The sequence below is a fragment of the Cyrtonyx montezumae genome, unplaced genomic scaffold (genome assembly GCF_038088225.1).
Source record: "Cyrtonyx montezumae isolate F1298 unplaced genomic scaffold, pur_monq_1.0 scaffold_7, whole genome shotgun sequence".
Taxonomy (NCBI): Eukaryota; Metazoa; Chordata; class Aves; order Galliformes; family Odontophoridae; genus Cyrtonyx; species Cyrtonyx montezumae.
In genome coordinates this window covers 21,746,119-21,761,954 of record NW_027072078.1, presented here as the reverse complement: position 1 = coordinate 21,761,954, position 15,836 = coordinate 21,746,119, and the positions used below count along the sequence as shown (strand labels likewise).

The 15,836-nt window shown below is 56.2% G+C and overlaps 2 protein-coding genes across 2 annotated transcripts; one reads left to right on the top strand and one right to left on the bottom strand.

Moving 5' to 3' along the window:
• Positions 1-284: 284 nt before the first annotated feature.
• ZNF142 (zinc finger protein 142) lies at positions 285-9,711 on the bottom strand. The gene is made up of 9 exons (XM_065751226.1): positions 9,611-9,711; positions 9,064-9,389; positions 7,925-8,545; positions 7,428-7,682; positions 6,209-7,021; positions 5,779-5,956; positions 1,938-5,130; positions 1,186-1,291; positions 285-869 (listed from the first exon to the last, which is right to left on the bottom strand). Exons 2-9 carry the CDS (start codon positions 9,341-9,343, stop codon positions 370-372), a joined length of 5,946 nt encoding a protein of 1,981 aa, XP_065607298.1. The 5' UTR covers positions 9,344-9,389; positions 9,611-9,711; the 3' UTR covers positions 285-369.
• A 19-nt stretch (positions 9,712-9,730) lies between these two features.
• LOC136058046 (mitochondrial chaperone BCS1) lies at positions 9,731-14,794 on the top strand. The gene is made up of 8 exons (XM_065751250.1): positions 9,731-9,778; positions 10,253-10,626; positions 11,129-11,268; positions 11,381-11,575; positions 12,286-12,349; positions 12,689-12,858; positions 13,289-13,406; positions 14,086-14,794. The coding sequence occupies exons 2-8, from the start codon at positions 10,307-10,309 to the stop codon at positions 14,336-14,338; spliced, it is 1,260 nt and encodes a 419-aa protein (XP_065607322.1). The 5' UTR covers positions 9,731-9,778; positions 10,253-10,306; the 3' UTR covers positions 14,339-14,794.
• Positions 14,795-15,836: the final 1,042 nt, after the last annotated feature.

The window sequence follows — 15,836 nt, the reverse complement described above, 5'->3', positions numbered from 1 at the left end:
CAGTGCCATGTTACTTACCCTTGCCGTGTCCTTTCTATGTAAGCAACCCAATAAATTGTTCAGTGACAGGCAGTGAGTGGTCTGGGTATTTAGTACAGGGACTGGGGTTTGTGATTTCTCCGTGCAGACACTGCCCTTTGCTGTGTGAACCTGCTTCCAGGCTCACACGTATAGAAAGAAGGCTTCCAGCTGGAGTTGTCACACAGTTCCCATCACCCTGTTCCCCAGTGCAGCTAGAAGGACCCCAAACAACCCAAAGAAACGGGACCAGAAGGAGACAAGAGATTCCTTCTATACAGCCACATATCTTACATCCCATATACATATATGCCTATACACACACACATACATCTCTGCAGCTGCCAGGACTCACTGGGAGACGCTATCCTTCTCTGGGAGGCACTCTCCCTCCTGCTGAGGTGCTGGTGGCCCCGTAGCCGGGCCCTCCCTCTGCACAGCGTGGAGGTGGACAGTGGGGGTGCTGGGGTCCTTGCCCACCCCTTGGCTGGGGTCGCCGGCCCCACGCTCAGGGTGGTGTCGCTGGATGTGTTTGATGACCTGGAACTTCTGCTTGGCCTTGTAGGGGCAGTAGCGGCAGAAGAAGGGGTGCTCGTTGGTGTGGGTGAGGTAATGGTGCCGCAGGCCGGCCGCCCAGCGGAAAGCCCGCCCGCAGGCGTTGCAGACGTACGGCTTCTCCTCGCTGTGTTTCTTCAGGTGGGTCTTGAGGAGGAAGCGGGTCTTGAAGGCCTTGCCGCACTGCTCGCAGATGAAGGAGCGTGCCTCCCGGTGGCGCGTCTCCTTGTGCACCCGCAGCGCATCTGCACGGTTCGTGCGGTACTCGCACTCGTCGCAGCGGTATGGCTTCAGCCCTGTGGCAAAGGGGATAGCGTCTGTCTCCTGCAGCCCCTCCATGGGGTCTCATCATCCCCATGATGATCCCGGGGACCTTCCCTACACCCTATGCTCGGTGTACCCTAAGGCTCCCCCATGTCCAAGGCACCATGTGGCCCCTGGGGTCTGCGTCACCCCACCTTTCCTCTCATCATCTTCCCAGTGCTGGAGTACAGCTCCAGGGCGTTGTCCCCAGCCCAGCAGGATGCGGGGACATAGTGAATAGTTGAATTTATGCAGCCCCATAGCCCTCCCCTGCCAGCGGTGCTGGAGGTGTCCCACAGCCACACTCACCTGTGTGCTTCGTCATGTGGTACTTGAGCTGATTCACCCACTTGCACTTGTAGCCACAGTCTGGGCAGAGGTATTTGCGCTCCTCCTTGTGGATCCGCATGTGGTACTGGGCAGAGAAACATGGGCCACGGTCAGGACAAGGCTATGTCACCTGCCTGAGTGGCACATGGGGCCCTGTGATGCATGGGGTTCAGGAGCAAGTCTGGCATCTCAGCAATTGTGAGCAGCCAGGAGGGCTGTATGGGAGCCTGACCACGCGGTGTCCCACAGAAGGGTCAGGATCAGACCCTGCTACTGCCAAACACAGCATCTCAGGACACAGGATTTTCTTCCTAGTTTGGCACTTAGGGCACAGCTCAGATTGAAAACAGACCAGCAGCACTAGCCCTGAGCTGAGTGCATCACGGCAGCCTCACCCAGGTGGCCCCAAAGGAGTCCAGCTCAGCTATTAAAGAAGTCAATACCTCTTTTAGAAAAGACAGGCCATTTTCCTTCCATTACCCCACGCATGACTCTTGTTCTAGGAAAAGCCCTTTATGGTGTAAGAGGATGATAATCACCTACAAAGCGGAGCAGAAAGAACATGCAGCCGCCATCCCCCAGCATCACACTGCCCTGTGTCAGTACCATCAGCCTGCCTATCCCCATACAAAACTTGGGAAAGAGCAGAGAGGACAAAAGCTCTCCGTATGAGTTTCTTCTTCCCCAGACCTCCATGCATCTCCTGAGCCACCCCCAAGGAGGATGCTCACCTTGAGACGTGATGGGTCAGCACAGGTGTACTTGCAGAGGTGGCACTTGTAGGGCTTCTCGCCGGTGTGGATGCGGATGTGCCAGGTGATCTTCTGCCTGTTCTTGGTGGTGTACTCACAGTCGGAACACTTGTAGATGCGTGTGCCCCCGTGGCCCTTCATGTGCTGGTCAAAGACGAGCTGGTGGCAGCAGGCGAAGTCACAGAAGGGGCACCGCAGGGGTCTGTCCTGGGGGGCAGCTGGCTCGTGGCTCTCCACGTAATGCCGCACCAGCTGCTGCCGCTCCTTGGCGGCAAAGCTGCACAGCTCGCAGCGGTGGCTGAAGTGCTGCTTCTTGTGCTCCTCCAGAGCATCCCGGCTGGGAAAGCTCTCCTTACAGGTGCCACACTCCAGGTGCGGGTGCTGCTTCTGCACATGGCACTTGAGCGTGGCCTCGCTGTGGCACACGAAGCCGCACTGCGGGCAGCCGTAGGACACCTTCTCCTCGTGCCGCCGCAGGACGTGCTGCTTGAGGGCCGTCTCGGAGCTGAACCGCGCCTCACAGCGGGAGCAGCCGAAGTTGAGCTCACCACGGTGGCAGCTGTTGAAGTGGCGAGTGATGTCGTTCTGCAGGTAGCTGCTGTAGTCGCACAGCGGGCAGAAGTGGGTGGGCGTCTTCTCGTGCACCCGCAGGCGGTGGATGCGCAGCTTGGAGTTGGTGCCGAAGGTCTGGCTGCAGATGCCGCAGGCGATGCGGCCCACGCCGGTGTGCAGGGACTGGTGGGCCTCCAGGCGGTACCGCCGCGTGGTGCTGAACTCGCAGTACAGGCACTTGTGGGGCTTCACCCCCTCGTGCTTGATGCGCACGTGCTGCCGCAGGCAGCGGGCTTGCTTGCAGGTGAACTCGCACTGGCGGCACTGCAGCTGAGGCCGCTTGCTGTAGTGCTTGCGGTGCAGCTTGCGGTGCAGCCGCAGGGCTTTGGCCACTTTGGAGGTGAAGGGGCAGGAGGCACAGCGGAACTCACCCAGCACCACGCAGCCCCTCTTCTTGTGCGTCTTCATGGCCCGTTCCTGGTGGCAGGTGAAGGGGCAGGTGGGGCAGGAGAAACGCCTCTGTTTGGGCAGGGTGGCTTTCAGGGGAGCTGCGTGTGGCACAGGGTCAGTGGGCTGCCCCATCTCAGTGCTGGCTGGGTCCCCCCCCGGGAGCTGGGTGCTGTGGGGCCTGTCCTCCTTGGGGTGCAGGAGGTGCTTCTCGGCACAGTGGCTCTTCAGGGCCCGCTGGGAGCGAAAGGCTTCAGGGCACAGTGAGCACCAGAACTGCTCCAGGCTGCGGCAGCCATCCTCCACATGAGAGGTGATGGTAGAGACGCGGGAGCACACAAAGGAGCAGGCATTGCAGCGCAGCTTCCCATCCTCCAGACGGTATTTCTCAGAGGGCTTTCCAGGCTGCAAGGGACACTCTGTTCTGCTTGCCTCAGCTCCAGCCCCTTGCTGCAAGGGCTCTTCTCCCACCTCTGTGCTGTCACCAGGGAAAGACTTCTCAGGGGAAATACAGCCTGACACCTGTTGCCCAGCAAAGGGACCATCTGATTCCTGCATTTTATCAGGCATCATTTCAGCTTTCCAGGGGGACTCAGGATGTCCAGGCTCCTCCATGCCTCCCCTATCGCTCTCTGCTGTTTCTGCACCATTATCACCTAGCTGGTGCGATCCAGCTGCCTCCACAACAGCTGGTTTGAGGACCTTGTTCTTCTTCAGGAGGACTGGGCATTTTTTGAGGAGGTGGGTGTTGAGCCCCCTTTGCTGCTTAAAGCTGGCACCGCACTCGCGGCAAATGAGTGGGGTGCGGTGGCTCTGGCAGCTGGCTTTGGAGTGCAGAGACATGGACCTCTCCTTCCGTGTGACGTAAGAACATTTTTCACACTTAAAGATCTGACTGTCTGACTGCACCACCAGCATCTGGACTCTGCCTTGCAGCACCAGTGTCTCTGCCTGCTCCTTGTCCTGCTTCCGCAGCGCCTTCAGCACGGACTCAGAGCTGCTCCTGGTGTCATCGCTGGAGGTGGCCGCATCCTCTGGGACAGGCGGATGGTTTTGTTCGGCTGTCGTCAGCACACTGAGCCAGGCCTCTGGTGCTTCACCTTGGCCGGTCTCTCTCAGCTCTGGGCCTGCATCCAGCTTGCTGTGGTCTGAACATGACCCCTCAAGGTGCCCTGTGGCCTCTCTTACGGTGTCACTTTCCTGGCTGGCACCTGCTGCTGCACTGTCCTCCAGCCTCAACACCTCATCCTTGCGTATATCTGCCTCCTCTTCTTTATAGCCTGGGATGTCTTCGAGCGCACTGTCATTGTCCTCCAAGCCAAGGTCACCCTGGGAGCCCAGCATCTCATAGGCTGCAGGAGGCTCCTTGGAGGACAGCATTTCCATGCTCTCCGGCTGTGCCATGCACGCATCCCCAGTCAAATGCTCCAGGATGGGATCAGATGAGACATTCACTGTCTCTAAGTGCAACGTACAGCTCTCTGCCACATCCTCAGAAGTGATGAGCTCAGCTGGGCCTGCAGCAGCATCACTCTGAGTGCTGTCATCAATCGTGCAGCTCTGCTCCCCCTTGCCTACAGCTGTCTGAGTCTTACTGCTGCCCTCAGGTGGAGCAGTGTCCTGCCTAAGAAGGGGCACCATGAATGCTTGCTGGCAGCCCTCTTCCCTCTGGGACGGTTTCACCCTTGCCCACTGCTCCTTGCTAGAGAAGGGGGAGCTGGCATCCACATGCAGGGCTGCACCGAGCTCGTAGCCAAAGAGTGACTCAGATGAGCTGATCTCCAGCTCCTTGCTGGCATAGTTTTCCAGCCAGTCCTTGTCACCAGGCACATAACCATGAATCTTGCGCTTGTGGAAGAAGAGGCTGGTGTTGCTGAAGGTGCAGTAAGAGCAAAGGGCACAGCGAAACTCCTTTTGCTTGGTGTGCTTGCAGTTCTCGTGGTTCAGCAACGCCTGCTTGTATTTGGTCTGGTAGGCACAGTACTGGCACTGGAAGATGGGCACTTGGTAGTTCTGCGAGTGCTTTGCCTGCATATGCTTCTGCAGCTCGTACTTGCGCTTGCAGGCAAAGCCACACATCTCGCAGATGAGGCTTTTGCCTTGGTGCCGCAGCTTGTGGCTGCTCAGCTGGTCGGCACGGTGGCACCGGTATGAGCACTGGTTGCACTGGTACCTGTGGGAAAAGCAGAACAGGTCATGCAGCGCGGGGAACCAGAACAGGCTGAACCCTGCCAGACATACAGAGCTCTGCCTCCCCATCTCACTAACCTGGGGAAGGGGTGCTCCTAGGATTGCAGGGTCTGACCTTTGCAATGTGGGTAGCTCAAACCACAAGCAATCCCTCCCTGTTACACCCCTTGGCACTGCTGGCACTTTTTATCCCCAACCTGGGAATGGGAGATAAAAGTCCCTGGATAACCCAGAAAGTGACCCTGTCACTCCTGACACATGCTTCACAGCAGAAGCATCTCCAGCATCTGTGGAGGCAAAAAAGACCCTCAGGATAGTAAGGTGATGGTGCAGAAGTAAAAACATTTTTTGTCAGCATCCTGCACAAACCCAAAGTGGCCCTGGCACAAAAGAATAAGCAGAATGCAAGAACCCAAGTTTAGAGCTGCACTAATGTCCTGATGGCACTGGGGAACCCGAGATGCCTTTGCCTCCACAGCACTACGATGACAACACCCTGCAAGCTCAAAGACTGCATTTATTGTGTGCCACACAGGGCAGGCAGCAGATGCAGCCAAGAGCAGCAGACTCCTGTAGCAGGATCTGGAGAACCCTAGCAATGCTGCCAGGCCAACCAGCCTGGGGGTAGTACCGAAGATCGCCGGTGTGCTTGCGCATGTGGACATTCAGGTAGTGCTTCCACTTGGTGATGTACCCACACTCAGTGCACATGAAGTTCTTGTCGTTGGAATGAGTCAGCATGTGCTTGGACAGGTAGCTCACATCACGGCAAGTGAAGTCGCACAGCTCGCACTTGTGAGGCTTCTCTCCTACAGAGGAAAGAGAAATGTTCTCAGTAAAATAACCAGATATGGCAGCCTTCCCCTGAGGGTAACCAGCTCAGCAGGAGCTTGGGGTAACAGCGGGGATGGGGACACATCGTGACTTCAGCCAAACAAGACTAGAGATTGGTGGGTGGCAGAGCCATCAACGGGACCCAGGAATCCTGACCCAGTCCTCTGTGACCTCCAGAATGAGCACAAACTGATGTCCCAGCTCAGCTCCAGGTAGCAGACACCCACCTGTGTGCAGCAGCATGTGCCGGATGAGCACCCGCTTGTGTGCAGTAGCAAAGGCACACTCGGTGCACTTGTGGATCTTCTCATTGGCATGCATCTTGCCCACGTGGTCGTGATACTCCACAGGGTTGAAGGTGGCATAGGGACAGAAGCTGCACTGGAGCTGCTCACTGCCTGGGTGCCCCTGCTTCTTATGCTTGCGGAAAACGTGCTTGTTGGAGCAGATGAAGTCGCACTGCTGGCAGTGGAAGGCATAGTGCGTTTTCCGGTGAGCCTCCATGGCCTCAGCTGTGCCAAAGAGCAGTGAGCAGGCATGGTACTTGCACTCCACCGCCTTGATGCCGTGAGCGTCCTTGAGGTGACGGACAAATTCCTTCCTGTCCTCCGCACAGTAGTCACAGCCCCCTTGGAAGCAGCTCAGCCTCTTGGGTTCAGCTTTGTGAGCCTTCAAGTGCTCTTTGAGGGCCTGGCTGAGGCGAAACTTCTCCTCACAGACGGGGCAGGAGTAGACATCGGAGTAGAAGTTGGAAATGTCCTCATGCATGCTGGCCATGTGGCGGTTGAGGGCATTCTTCTCCACCGAGCTGTAGTGGCAGAGCGGGCAGCGGTGTGCCTTCTCACCTGTCTCCCGCATCATGTGGATTTTCAGCTTGCTTTTACTGGTGAAATACTTGTGGCAGTTTGGGCACTGCAGGCTGGGGTCAGGGAAGTGCAGGTGGAGGTGCTCCACCAGGTGTGTCCGCTTCTTGAAGCACCGCTTGCATTCGGGGCACATGTGGGTTTTGTAGATGTACTCTGAGCCCTCTGCCACATCTCCTGTGAGAGCAAAGGAAGAGCTGTCAGCAAGAAAGAGAAAGAACACAAGCACAGGCAGAAGTTCCCTTCCTGATCCCACTGTGCTGGAGCAGGGGCTTATCGCAGTCACACAGCAGCCAGGACAGTTCCCAACCTGAGCCACCAGCATGGTTAGAGTGGACTCTTTCCAGCTCAACACTTACAGAAGCGATCCAGCATAGCCTAAATCAGATCTGCTTCTTTGTCCCCAAAGCCAAACAGCCCCTGCTTCTGCCTAAGCATGGCAGGAGCTCAGGCTCAGCAAGAGAAGAGAAGGATTGCACCTAATGGGCAAATAGCTGCTGGATGGCACAGGACCTCTTATATCGCACTGCCTGCTCATAAGCAATAGGGCCAAGCATCTCTCAGCACAGCCTCACAATCGTACCTTTGAAGTGCTGAGCCCAGGTCACCTTGGCTTTGTCAGGAGCCTCCTTCTCATTCTCTTTGGCCTCGCCCTCACAGAGGCTCTCTCCATCCTCCTCCAGTGACTCGTTCTCATCACTCTCTGAGTCCTCTTCTCTGGCAGATGCTTTCAGCTCCTCCAAGGAGCTCTCCCCAGTGCCTGAGGGCTTTGCTGGCCTCGTTTCTTCTGAGGTGGCTTCCCAGTCAGGGTGGCAATTCTCTGCCTCTTTCTGTCCTTCTGTGTCAGGGGAGAAAGACAGAAAACATGATGCTGCAGGTGGGAAGCAGCCACCACCCCTCTCCCACACAAATAAACAGTCTCCTGGCTTTCTAGGGCATTGTGCTACTGGACCACTTGGCTCTCCAGCCCTCCAGCAGCACAGCTTTGCCCTCACTTCCCACAGCTTTAACTCTAAACCTAGCCCCTGCAACACCCACAGCTCCTGACCCAGCTTGGGTTTCCACCAAACTCAGCTATACCTGATGGCAGAACACAGATCTGTTTGAGGGGGGCTGAGCCGGGGGTGCTGCTCATCACAGATGTCTCAGTGATGTGGCCCTTCCTGTGCTGCCAGAAGAGCTTGGCGTTGGCTGTGACAAAATCACAGTGGCCACAGTGGAAGGGGAAGTGGTTGCGGTGGTGCTGCTCCATGGCTGGACGGCTGGGGAAGAGCAAGGGGCAGGCTCGGTAGGTGCAGGACACAGGAGAAGCCCCATGCAGGCGGCGTAGGTGGCTGCGCAGCTGCTTGCGGTCCTCTGTTGAAAAGCAGCAGTCCTTCTCAGGGCAGGGCAGAGCTCCCTGCGGGCCACGGTGGGTCTTGAAGTGCTCCTTGAGCTCACCAGGCTGTGCAAAAGCCTCCTGGCAGATGGGGCACAGCAGGCACTCGAAAGCTGAGCCCTCTGACACACTCGCTACTGGTGGTTCTGAGTCCCCTGGCTCATTCTGTTCCTCTCTGGTGGGTGCTGGCAGCACTCCAGGTAGCTGCAGGTGCTCGGGTGGTGGCAGTAGCAGGCACTCATGCTGGGACAGCAAGGAAGTCTCTGGGAAGCTCTGGCCGCACCTCTCACAGAAATACAGCTCCACTACTTTGACCAGCACCTCTGCACAGAGAGAAGATGAGCGTGAAAAAGGGCTTTCAGTAGGCCCAGAGCTTGGGTCTGGTGTTTCAGTTCCAGCTCTGGACAAGGACAATAAAATTATGTCGCCATGAATTACAGCTTTGAGAACGACAGTCCTCCCCCTGCCCTGGGTATTCCATGTCACACAGTCTCACTGCAGGTGACCACACTGAGCAGGTCTGTCCCTTAGCAGCTCCAAGGCACTGCTAATGCTACATGGCTTCCTCTCTAGGAGGATACCCCAGGGTGGGCAGTGTGCTAGGGGATGCATCCTCCCAAAGGCCCAGAGCAATCCCATGGCCAGCTCCTTGGGCCATTCCTCCCCACCTTGTGCCAAACTCATAGTGAGCAGCAGCATCTGACCATGATGCACACAAGCGCAGCAACACATGGGTACTGTGACATCCCCAGGGTGCTGACCAGAAGGTGCAGGTCCCAGCTGACCCCCATCCCCCTACTCAGCACTGAAGGATCCATACCACCCTCGTCACACTCAGTACCGGTGCCATTGGCCGCACTGCTCAGCGTCACATCGCCAGCCACAGCCTCAATGAAGATTTCAACGTCGCTTCCTTCAGCCGCAGCCCCTTCCCCAGGCAACGATGCCTCTGCCAGCACCAACTCCTGGCTCACAGGCAGCGGGACAGCCCCAGCTGTGGCAGTAGGGCTTCCAACTGCCCCTGCTGCTCCCACTGCCCCTGGGGAGGGCAGGAGCAGCTCGGAACACAGGGCCTCCATCTCCTCGCATGCAGCCCCAGGTGCAGCCACTTCTGTGCTCATTGCCCCTTACTCAGAGCCGGACACGGGGCACGCGGGTTCCCTGGCTCTGGAAGACAAGCACGAGATCGAATTACGAGAGATTCCGTGGGGTGAAGCAAGGGCCTCAGCACCACCTGTCCCCAGGAGCCTCACTCGGGGCCTGCAGCCGGCCAGGACACCTCATCCTCAGCCCAGGAGCAGCGCGGGGGTTCAGGGTGACCCAGAACCCATGTCCGAGTTCCCCTCACTACGCCTCAGTTGTCCCCCACCCATCGCTCCCTCTCGCACCTGCAGGTTCGGCCCAGCGCATCTCGATGGTACCCGCAGCACAGAGCGCCGCCGCCAGCCCCGCTCCAGCCCCGCTCGGTGGGTGAGTGCCGGGAGCCGCCGGAAGCGGAAGTGCGGGAGGAACCATAGAGAGCGGCGCGGCGCGGCGCCGGGGAGAGCGGCTCGGAGGTGAGGGTCAGCGGGTCGGGCCTGGCGTGGGGTGAGGGTCTCGTCTTCAGTGTCCGAACGGGTGATCTGTGAGCTTGGAGGACTGGGAGTGAGCGTCTTTGCCCAGAGGGAGAGGAAGGAGAGTACCATGGGTGGCCTTCGAGCCTTCCCGCAGCTGTGCGAAGGGAGCCCCGGGGATGGGGCCTCAGCCCCTCTGCTTTGTGATAGGGGAACACCACTCCCCTCGGGTCTCCCCCCCGGGGATGGGGCCTCAGCCCCTCTGCTTTGTGATAGGGGAACACCACTCCCCTCGGGTCTCCCCTCTGGGGTTACAGACTCAGCCGACAATGCGGGGACTCTTGTGGTGGTAGAAGCAACGGGTGCTTTGAGAAGAGGCTGCATTAAAGGTCAGGCGGCTGCAGGTTACCCATCTTGTCCTCTGCTGCTGTACTGCATTGCTTCATTGTTGTCTTTCCCCATTCTTTGCCTGTACAGGTTGGTTGACAGAGCGTGGAGATGCTGTAGAAAGGAGCACGTTAACCTCCCACGATGCCATTTTCTGACTTTGTTGTGGCACTGAAGGACAACCCCTATTTTGGGGCTGGGTTTGGCCTCGTCGGGGTGGGCACAGCCATGGCACTGGCTCGGAAAGGGGCTCAGTTTGGGCTGGTGGCTTTCAGACGCCACTATATGATCACCTTGGAGGTGCCCAGCAAGGATAAGAGCTACCAATGGCTGCTGAACTGGATCTCACACCATGCCAAGCACACGCAGCACCTGAGTGTTGAGACCTCATACCTGCAGCACGAGAGTGGACGTGTCAGCACCAAGTTTGACTTTGTTCCCAGCCCTGGAAACCATTTCATCTGGTAAGGAAGGTTGGCAGGAGAGGGAAAAGCAATCTGTGGGTTTGCCCTCATTTTGGTAAGGAAAGTCCAGTTTGTAGGGCTTCTAGAGGTAGAGAGAATTCTACCTCCTTGTGGGGTCGGAATTTGGAGAGGGGATTGAGAGTAGCTTAAGGAGTTTGTCTGCACCAATGTGAAATTGCTTTTTCATCTGACGTGAATGTTCCCCTTGACATGTGACCCATGCTATGCCCTCTGTCTGTGTGCAAACAAATGGTAATGGTTCCCTAGATTTATCCCACCCTCAGAGGTGTGCCAAGCCAGTATTGGATGTGTTAGCTCTGAGTTCCCCTTGCTGAGCTCAAGTCCCCACCATGCCTACTCTAGGGACAGAAGATAGCACCATCCCTGGCTAATCTGGCTGAGAGATAAAAGGCAGCAGCTGAAACTTGCACTTGGTTGCGTGCTGAGTGTGAGCTGTTGGTTGTGGCTGGAGGTAGGCTCCATCCTTCATCCCTTGTTCCAGGTATCAGAGGAAGTGGATTCGCATTGAGCGCAACCGGGAGAGGCAGATGATTGACCTGAACACAGGAACTGCCTGGGAGTCTGTCACCTTCACAGCATTAGGCACCAACCGAGAGATCTTCTTTAACATCCTCCAGGAAGGTCTGTAGGCAGCTGTGGGGGCCCTACTGGGAACGGCCCCTTCCTGGAGGCCCCCGGGGCTTCATAAGAGAGCCTCTTCCCTGCCAGCCATCCCCTCTGCCTTTTTCTGCAGCCCGGGAGCTGGCTCTGCAGCAGCAGGAGGGAAGGACAATCATGTACACAGCCATGGGAACAGAGTGGCGGCAGTTTGGATTCCCACGCCGCCGCCGGCCTCTCAGCTCTGTGGTGCTGGAGAAAGGTGTGTCGGAGAGGCTGGTTGAGGACGTGAAGGAGTTCATCAACAACCCCCAGTGGTACATCGAGAGAGGCAAGGCTCCAGTGCGGTGTCCTCTGTGCTGTGCCCAATGCAGTGCCTTACCTCTGTTCACGGATGGCATGGCTGCGCTATGTGAAGTCTCTTGTGCGTCTGAGCCCCTCAGCCTGGGCACAGAGCAGTGCTCTCACCTGAGCTGTAATCGTGCTGTACTCGTCTTCACCTCTGCTCCTGTCTTAACCAAGAGTCTTTACCATAACCAAGCACAGGGGGGGAAAGGAAGGGACAAGCACAAGCAGAGGCTGCTGCTTCTATCCATCCCTGCAGCTTCTCAGCACTCTGCTACTGTGCCTGCTGCAATCCTGCCTTGTAGCAGTTCCCAGCCTTCTGTTCATCAGCCTGATCTCTTCACGAGCTACCCCCCATATACACACAGCTTTCTGGTGTCCTGCCATGTGTAGGGGTTAGATTTGACTCCTGGGAGGAGGTTCATCCTGCTCAGGTTCTGGAGCCTACAATCCTGGAAACCACAATAAGTCATGGAGTTCATTACCCCTGCAGTGCTGCTGTGGGGTTAAGTGGAATGCCTGTGGTCCTCTCTGTAAACAGCTGCAGAGAGTTTTTGTTCTGCTTTTTGCTTTCCCCTGGTATGTACTCTGTTCATGCTTGGCACAGCCCCCCTCCCATCATCCCCCCCACCCTGGCTCTGAGGGAGAGGGCTCAGAATAACCCAGCTGGTTCCTAAAAGGACACTGTCTTCCTAGGGATCCCATACAGAAGAGGCTACCTGTTACATGGTCCCCCTGGCTGTGGAAAAAGCAGCTTCATGTGAGTATTGCTAGCTGGGTGACAGCAGTTTTCCTGCTAACTGCCTGCTCTGATTTGCAGTAATCTCTGCTGAGAATGTGTAGGTGGTCCTGGGTTTGAAATGCAGCACTGAAGGAGTGGGCTGTGTCACTTTTATAGGTCAGAGTGACAGCACTGTGTGCAGGTTGGTCTGGCACTAGGGCTCACATCTGCTGTCCTTTCCTGATCCCCACTGGGGAGAATGTGCCTGTGCGCTCCCCTGCTGCTGGACAGGGAGAGTGTGTTCTTCAGCTTCCCCTGCTTTCCTCTGTTCCAGGCTTTCTTCCTGTGATTCACTGCTGTGGTTTGTGTCCTTCCCAGTACAGCCCTGGCCGGGGAGCTGCAGCACAGTATCTGCCTGCTGAGCCTCAGTGACCGCAGCCTCTCTGATGACCGACTCAATTACCTCCTGAGTGTGGCACCACAGCAGAGCATCATCCTTCTGGAGGATGTGGATGCTGCCTTCATCAGTCGGGACCTTGCTGCTGAGAGTGAGTGGTGACCTGTACCTTGGCCAGGCCTTGGGCTATTTGCTGGCTCAATGCTGGAGTGAAAAGGGAGGGGGCAGCTCTCGGAGGTCTTATGACCCAAGCTGGAGCTCACTCAGTTCTGTCTTGGCCACATGAAAGTAGCATTGGGTCCATAATTCCAGAGGTATCTCAGGCAAAGACACTTCTTTGAAAATCTGTTTTCAGCATACAGGAGGAGGTGGCCTTCCCCTTCATTTTCCTTTCGGGTTTGCAGGGATGCTGCCAGGCAGGGATGGTGAATGGGCTGACAACCAGGAAGAGGCAGAGGGTCAGCCTAGGGGGATTGGAAGGAGCAGAAAGCTTGGCTTATGCCTTGGGCTATAGGGAGGTGGCCCTCAAGACTGCCAGGTGAGCAGCAGATGGATATGGTCTCAGACATCTCTATCCACAGACCCTGCTATGTACCAAGGCATGGGGCGCCTGACCTTCAGTGGCCTCCTCAACGCCCTGGATGGCGTGGCCTCCACAGAGGCCAGGATTGTCTTCATGACCACCAACTATGTGGACAGGTCAGAGCTGCACTCTGGGAGGGAGCAGGGAGGGGTGCATGGGAAAACCTTCCTTCTGTGGAGCCTTTCTGGTGACTTTATGGAGGGCTGTGTGCATCCTTGAGTGAAAGGACTATAGATTAATTTTTGTTGGCCACATAACGGATGTTCTGATACTACCTCAGGAAGTAAACTCCTCATCAGGACCCCCACTTGCTGGGGCCTATTCCTCTTTGCTCAAATCGTGCTGTGCTTGGTATTTCCTTCAGAAGAGGTACCAGCCTTCTGCCTGCAGGGATCCATGGGTTTTAGGGTTGTGGCCGTGCCATGAGAAGCTGGCTCCATGCAATCCATTCAGTCAGCAGGACGCAGCCTGGGCTCACAGCATGTATCTGTGCTCAGGAAAATAGCTCATGTACCTTTTGGACATGGCTGTGGTGAGCTTGGCTCACTCTAGGCTGAGCTGGCCTACGTCACTGTTCAGACTCCATTCCTGGGTCACCCCCAGGAGCCAACCATTCCCTTTCTTTTGGGTTTATTTCCAATCTTGACCCTGGGAGCAAACCAGCTCCCTGCCTGTACCACAGTGCATAGGACCTGTGGATAGGATTCTGGCTGTAGCATGGAGGGGGGCTTCTGCTAGAACCCTCTTGCAAAAGCACTTGGCTCAGATTGTGAAGGCAGCCCTGTGTCTTGACAGGCTGGACCCAGCTCTGGTGCGGCCTGGACGTGTGGACCTCAAGCAGTACGTGGGCCACTGCTCCCACGGGCAGCTGGCCCGCATGTTCCAGCGCTTCTATCCCGAGCAGCCCCCGGCTGTAGCTGAGCAGTTCGCTGAGCGGGCACTGGCAGTTTCCAAACAGATCAGTGCTGCCCAGGTACAGGGCCACTTCATGCTCTACAAGACGGATCCTGGGGGAGCCATTGAAAACATACACTCCATCCTGCCGTGACCTAAGGTGAGCTTTGCCCTACCACTCCGTGAGGCCTGGAGATTACTGGGACAAGGACTGGACCATCCTGGGGATGCTGTGGAGCTGCTTAGCCGCATGGGACAGGTCTCTACCTCACCAAAGCCTTGTCTTTTTGTTAAAATACATAGAGCCAGAGCTTCTAGCTCTGCATCAGGGTGAGGGGATCAGTTCTGGCTGCTCCCTAGGCTTGGGTGCTACTATACAGACCCTGCTCACTTCTGTTGTGCTGGGATTGTGAGAAGCTGCCAAGGCTTCCAGATGTGAAACTGTAACTTATGAACCTCTTCCTCATGGGTTGGATATTCCAAAAGAGAATTTCGCAGGGGCAGGATGTTGTGGTGATTGCACTGCTAATGAGAGCTGGTGGTCTTTGAAACGAGTGCAGTCTTCGTTGATTTGTGAACATTTTCTTAAGGTAAAGTGCACAACATGGCTCTTTGCTCTCCAGTCCCCTTGCTTTTGTGTGAATGCTGACAAGTGTTGGTTTTGTTCCTCTGCCTGTTATTTGTTCCACCATCTACCTGCTAGAGCCCTTCTGACCTTGATAGTGGGGAACAGCATTGATCCAGACACTTCTCAAGGTTGTTAGGCCAGGCTGGTGCTAAGAGCAGAAGTGCTCTGCTAACAGCCCTGAAAATCCAGCTGGGGAGAGGACGCCTTATCCAGGCAGGTTCTGAGCCTCATCACCACCAACAGCAACCCAAGTGTCTACCTCCATTACCACCATGAGAGCACAGGAAGCAACTTGTGTCACTCTGCTAGCTTTTAATAGTGTTAATGTTACAGCCACCACCAGTGCCTTTCTGCCCAGCCTGTGTGCCTTTGCTAGTTTAGCCTCACAGCAGCCCTGTGAGGTAGGTCAGCAACAGCACGGCCCTATCCTTGGAGCAGGGATGCAAGCAGATGCCAAGTGAGAAGCCTCAGGGCATGGTGTGGGCTTCATTTCACCGTCAATCTAAATCCCCACCCTGGGCAAACTTTCAGGGAAAGGAGCTGGAGATGTCCACTGCTTCTAAGTATCTCAGACCCAGAGCAGGGAAGGTATATCACAGCCTTGCTTTCCCCGAGCACCCCAACATCCCCTTCAAGCCAGAGTTAAGTGCCATCTTGACAGCCTGTACCTGCTGCTGCCAGAACTTTTTCTGAAAGAGATTATGTTTGGCCCAAATCCATTTCCACACACTAGTGCAAAATTTCCTCTGCTCCAGGCTGACAGCAAGTGAGTCAGAAAGGTGAGAGCCCTCACTTAATCCCTTCTCCCTGGGAAAAAAACTCCTTTTTATCAAGCATATAGTGTTTGACTGTTTGAGGTTACTGAAGTCCCTGCTCACTTTAAGTTTGTGGCTGAATTCCCATGCTCCAATATGGCACAGTAGCTTTCTCAACAAGGAGAAAGAAAAACTTGACTCACTGCAGGATGCTGAGGAGCTTGGCCATTGGAACATGGCAATTTTTGCTCTGTTAAAAGTACACTGAG

What these genes read in the sequence shown, in the direction of transcription:
- LOC136058046 (XM_065751250.1), top strand. Translation starts at nt 10,307, where the DNA reads ATGCCATTTTCTGACTTTGTTGTGGCACTGAAGGACAACCCCTATTTT. An exon ending in CCTGGAAACCATTTCATCTG is followed by an intron (nt 10,627 to 11,128) that starts GTAAGGAAGGTT and finishes CCCTTGTTCCAG; the next exon opens with GTATCAGAGGAAGTGGATTC. An exon ending in CTTTAACATCCTCCAGGAAG is followed by an intron (nt 11,269 to 11,380) that starts GTCTGTAGGCAG and finishes CTTTTTCTGCAG; the next exon opens with CCCGGGAGCTGGCTCTGCAG.
- ZNF142 (XM_065751226.1), bottom strand. Translation starts at nt 9,343, where the DNA reads ATGAGCACAGAAGTGGCTGCACCTGGGGCTGCATGCGAGGAGATGGAG. An exon ending in CAGTGCGGCCAATGGCACCG is followed by an intron (nt 8,546 to 9,063) that starts GTACTGAGTGTG and finishes CTCTCTGTGCAG; the next exon opens with AGGTGCTGGTCAAAGTAGTG. An exon ending in AAGCACACCGGCGATCTTCG is followed by an intron (nt 5,131 to 5,778) that starts GTACTACCCCCA and finishes CTTTTCCCACAG; the next exon opens with GTACCAGTGCAACCAGTGCT.